The sequence below is a fragment of the Dermacentor variabilis genome, chromosome 4, assembly GCF_050947875.1.
Source record: "Dermacentor variabilis isolate Ectoservices chromosome 4, ASM5094787v1, whole genome shotgun sequence".
NCBI classification, from domain to species: Eukaryota; Metazoa; Arthropoda; class Arachnida; order Ixodida; family Ixodidae; genus Dermacentor; species Dermacentor variabilis.
Window position 1 is genome coordinate 129,996,907 of NC_134571.1, and position 3,432 is coordinate 130,000,338.

General features: G+C 47.1%; 1 protein-coding gene across 2 annotated transcripts; it reads right to left on the reverse strand.

Moving 5' to 3' along the window:
• Positions 1-574: 574 nt before the first annotated feature.
• LOC142579779 (uncharacterized) lies at positions 575-2,806 on the reverse strand. 2 transcript variants are annotated; one of them, XM_075690341.1, is made up of 5 exons: positions 2,490-2,806; positions 2,159-2,414; positions 1,536-1,709; positions 1,378-1,452; positions 575-851 (listed from the first exon to the last, which is right to left on the reverse strand). In XM_075690341.1, the coding sequence occupies exons 1-5, from the start codon at positions 2,617-2,619 to the stop codon at positions 575-577; spliced, it is 912 nt and encodes a 303-aa protein (XP_075546456.1). In that variant the 5' UTR covers positions 2,620-2,806. The 2 variants fall into 2 exon arrangements, with proteins under 2 accessions (XP_075546456.1, XP_075546455.1); XM_075690340.1 differs by having other exon boundaries at positions 2,159-2,806.
• Between the last annotated feature and the right edge of the window lie 626 nt (positions 2,807-3,432).

Genomic DNA, 3,432 nt, shown 5'->3' on the forward strand with positions numbered 1-3,432 from the left:
TAATCCTCCAAGCAGTTTGCAACGACCAAAACAGATTTTTAGATGTCTTTATTGGCTTCCCTGGTTCTGCGCATGACGCCCGGGTGTTGAGAGAAAGCACCTTCTTTGAAGAGGCTGCAGCCAAGTGCGGCGACTTTTATATACTTGGAGATTCAGCATACCCTTTGCTGCCTTGGCTTATGACGCCGTACAAAGACAACGGCTCCAGCTTTCCAACATGGAAAAAAAAATTCAACAAGTTTCACAGTCAGCAAAGGGTGGCCATTGAGAACTGCTTTGGCCTTTTGAAGCAACGCTTCAGAAGGCTGTATCTTGTTGATGCCAAGACAATTATGCAGTGTTGTCTCATTGTTATGGGAGCATGTGTACTTCACAACATGTGCAATTCTGAAAGAGATTTTATTGCAGAACTTGCAGACCTGCCCCCTCACGACGATGTTGGCAATGATAATGAGCCAAGCGAATGCGACACATCCACATCGCAATGTGAAAGCCGAAGGCGACACATTGCCCAACATCAATGCTGAAGTGCACATGGGAATAACGTGAAAACAAACTGCCAATGTAGGCGTACTTATTTATTGCCCTCGGCAGCGCGTACAAGACGTTCAAGTAGTGCCATTTTTTCGTCGTGCTGCTTCTGTTTCGCAGCGATTGCTTCCTGCAAGACACTGATCAAGCTGCCAATCGACGAGCCCCTGTGGCGGCCACCACCACGACCTCTCCTGACTTCAACTTCACTTCTGCGGGGTGCTTGTAGCTCCTCGGCTGGTGCCTCCTCAGCTGGTGCCTCCTCAGCTGGGTCATCAGCAGGCCCATTTTCCGGCAGGATGTGTTCGCCGTTCCTGTTACTTCCATGAATAAAGTTTCATTAATGTCAACAGGTGTCAAATTGTTTTGTACATGTTCTGGGTACCTTCAACTCACACCAATGCTCTAAGCAGAAGCAGTGGGTAAAGTGCAAGTATTCTTACAGCTGAATACATCTTCATTGCAAAGAGGATTCAATTGCACATGGAGAAACAGACGAGGTCACATTAGTGACCTCATCCTATGATAATAAATGGTCCGTGTATGCCGTACTAATGGAAGTAGTGTTTTACCACAAAAACGTGGATGCACACAGCAAGTTAAGGGTCTGCTAACAATTCTGTACAAATAAATAATAAATTGTCCTTGCATGCCATACTAATGGGAGCAGTGTCTTAAGTAAAAAATATGCACGCACACAATATGCAAGTTTAAAGCTGGCTAAGTTATGTGTGAATGCACACAAAGTGGAATTAAAATATGTTAGCAAAATTTGCATGCATCATCAGGTGACGTTTTAAAATTGTTTTGAGGATAAGATAAAGATGATGCTAAATGCAAACTTACGCAACAATCCTCCCCGGGGCGAGCAATGCGACAGGGGTGATGTGGTGCTCCCGCTCCAACACTTCGGAAAGCTCTCTGTTAAGAAACCGCATTCGAAAAAATTATGCTGGGTCGGGACATGAGTAAAACAATGATGTGAAAACGTCTGCTGCCCATACCCTTCGTACTCGCACGCTGCACGTGAATGGCCGGATGAACTATTCTTTATTTTTGTTTTTTTATACGCTCGTTCCATTGATTTCCATTTGTTTTCCACTTGCAAAGGCGTCATATGGCATTGGAACTCCTGATTAATCTCTTGGGCCAGTTTCTCCCACATGGCCTTTTTGGTCCTGTGGAAAAAATTCATGTATTAGTACCTGGAAATTAGTTCGAACTTCGGCATTATTCAGAAAGCATGACCAAGCGCGGTTTTCACACCTTTCTGAATCATATATGGTACGACGTTTCAAACGACGGACCGACGTGGTTTCGCGTAAACTTAATGTCGTGGTAGCGGTAAGCTCGTAAAAAGTAATACAAACGACTGTGACCTGTGGTAAAATCCCGGCCTCTAGTGCACTTGGCAGCAGCCGAACCCGAAAAGCGCCCTTAACAAGATGCTCCGTACACATGCTGAAGAAAACTGGCGTCCGTGCTGCGTTACTAATAACAAGCGCCGCTGCAGCTGCGTTATGTGATGTTTTATCGTGCATACACATCAATTACCGAAGCGTGCACAAAATTAGTAGCGCTTCTCTAGTTGCCATTTTACATGTTGGTAGCAATGGAGGCGACTTACCTGAAGCCGCCCTTTTTGCCAATTACCTCCTTGAATTCCTTATATTTTGAGATGAGGAATTTTGATTTGTTGGTGTTCCACACCTCGCGTTCACTGTCTGCGGACAGTGGCGGCGGCGTGGCTGTCGGCGGCAGTGTGGCCATGGATGGTGTGGCTGTCGGCGGCATGGCCTGACTGGCGACATCAAAGCCAGCCGCTGCCGCAAGCGGAGATGAAACTGGCGCTGCCTTATTTCTAATGGCGATGTGAAGGCCGTCTAAGCAAAAAGAAAAGTTGTAGAGAATCATCACAAACGTTGCGATCGCCAACGTGTTGAAATAACAGCACTCACCTTCTGTCTCATACAGAAATGCTCCGTCGTACTGCACGTGACAGCCATTCTCTGTCACGGGAAACACTGCCTTTTCGATGCCGTCTAGCAATACCCGCATGGCCACGGAGCCGTACGCGTCGTCTGCCATCAAGCGCCTTGCACTACGTGCACGAGAAAAGAACTCACGCGGCGTCTAGTGCCGAAGTGTACATGAACTCGTGCAGCACGACGTCAAATCGAGTGCCGAAGTGCAGGTGGCGCTAGCTGCACTGGCAAATCGAGTGCTAGAGTGCAGCACCCCCTGAACTAGTGTAGAAAGTGTAGCCAAATCGAGGAGACCTGAGGTGTGCAACAGACATGACAGAGCGTATGTAATCTGAGCGTATCACTCTTCAAAAGTCCGCAATACAGTTAATTTCGCTGCTGACCCGGTTTTACTCATGAAACTTCACTGCAAACTGAAACTTGACAATAAACAGTTGCAGCGAAACAAGCGTTTTATTTCATTTCAACAAAGAATTAGGCTTTCACCGTTACAATATAACAAACTAATGAAAGTAACAAAATCACACGCTTATAATTACAGGTTAAAAGCTTATAGGTTACAGGGAAAGTTTGAAGTACGAACTATTTGCAGCCTCGCGGAGGAACAGTGGTTAGCGGTTATGAGGGCGTGGGCGGGGCTTCACTGCAGACTTGAGTTGTATCCGACTATACCACAGTAGAGTTTAGCGTGTCCGGTATTTGGGTTAACGCAAGCGGAAGTGGACTGGGCGTGGGCGCAAATGTGAACAGCCATCAGGCCTGGGCTTGGTGTTTGGTTGAGCTTTGTACTACCATGCCGGCCAGATATACGCACAATCTGGAAGGCCTAGCGCGGCGGTCGGCGAAGTCGACGGCGCTTGCGGTCCAGGCCGAGGTCGTCGAAGAGTGTTTATTGTTGACAACGCGATTAAAGGAG

Excerpts from the sequence above, each read along its gene's own strand:
- LOC142579779 (XM_075690340.1), bottom strand. The coding sequence starts at position 2,619 with ATGGCAGACGACGCGTACGGCTCCGTGGCCATGCGGGTATTGCTAGAC. Across the intron at positions 1,710-2,158 it reads GGCAAAAAGGGCGGCTTCAG|GACCAAAAAGGCCATGTGGG; the intron begins GTAAGTCGCCTC and ends TTTTTTCCACAG. Across the intron at positions 852-1,377 it reads GCCCCGGGGAGGATTGTTGC|TAACAGGAACGGCGAACACA; the intron begins GTAAGTTTGCAT and ends TATTCATGGAAG.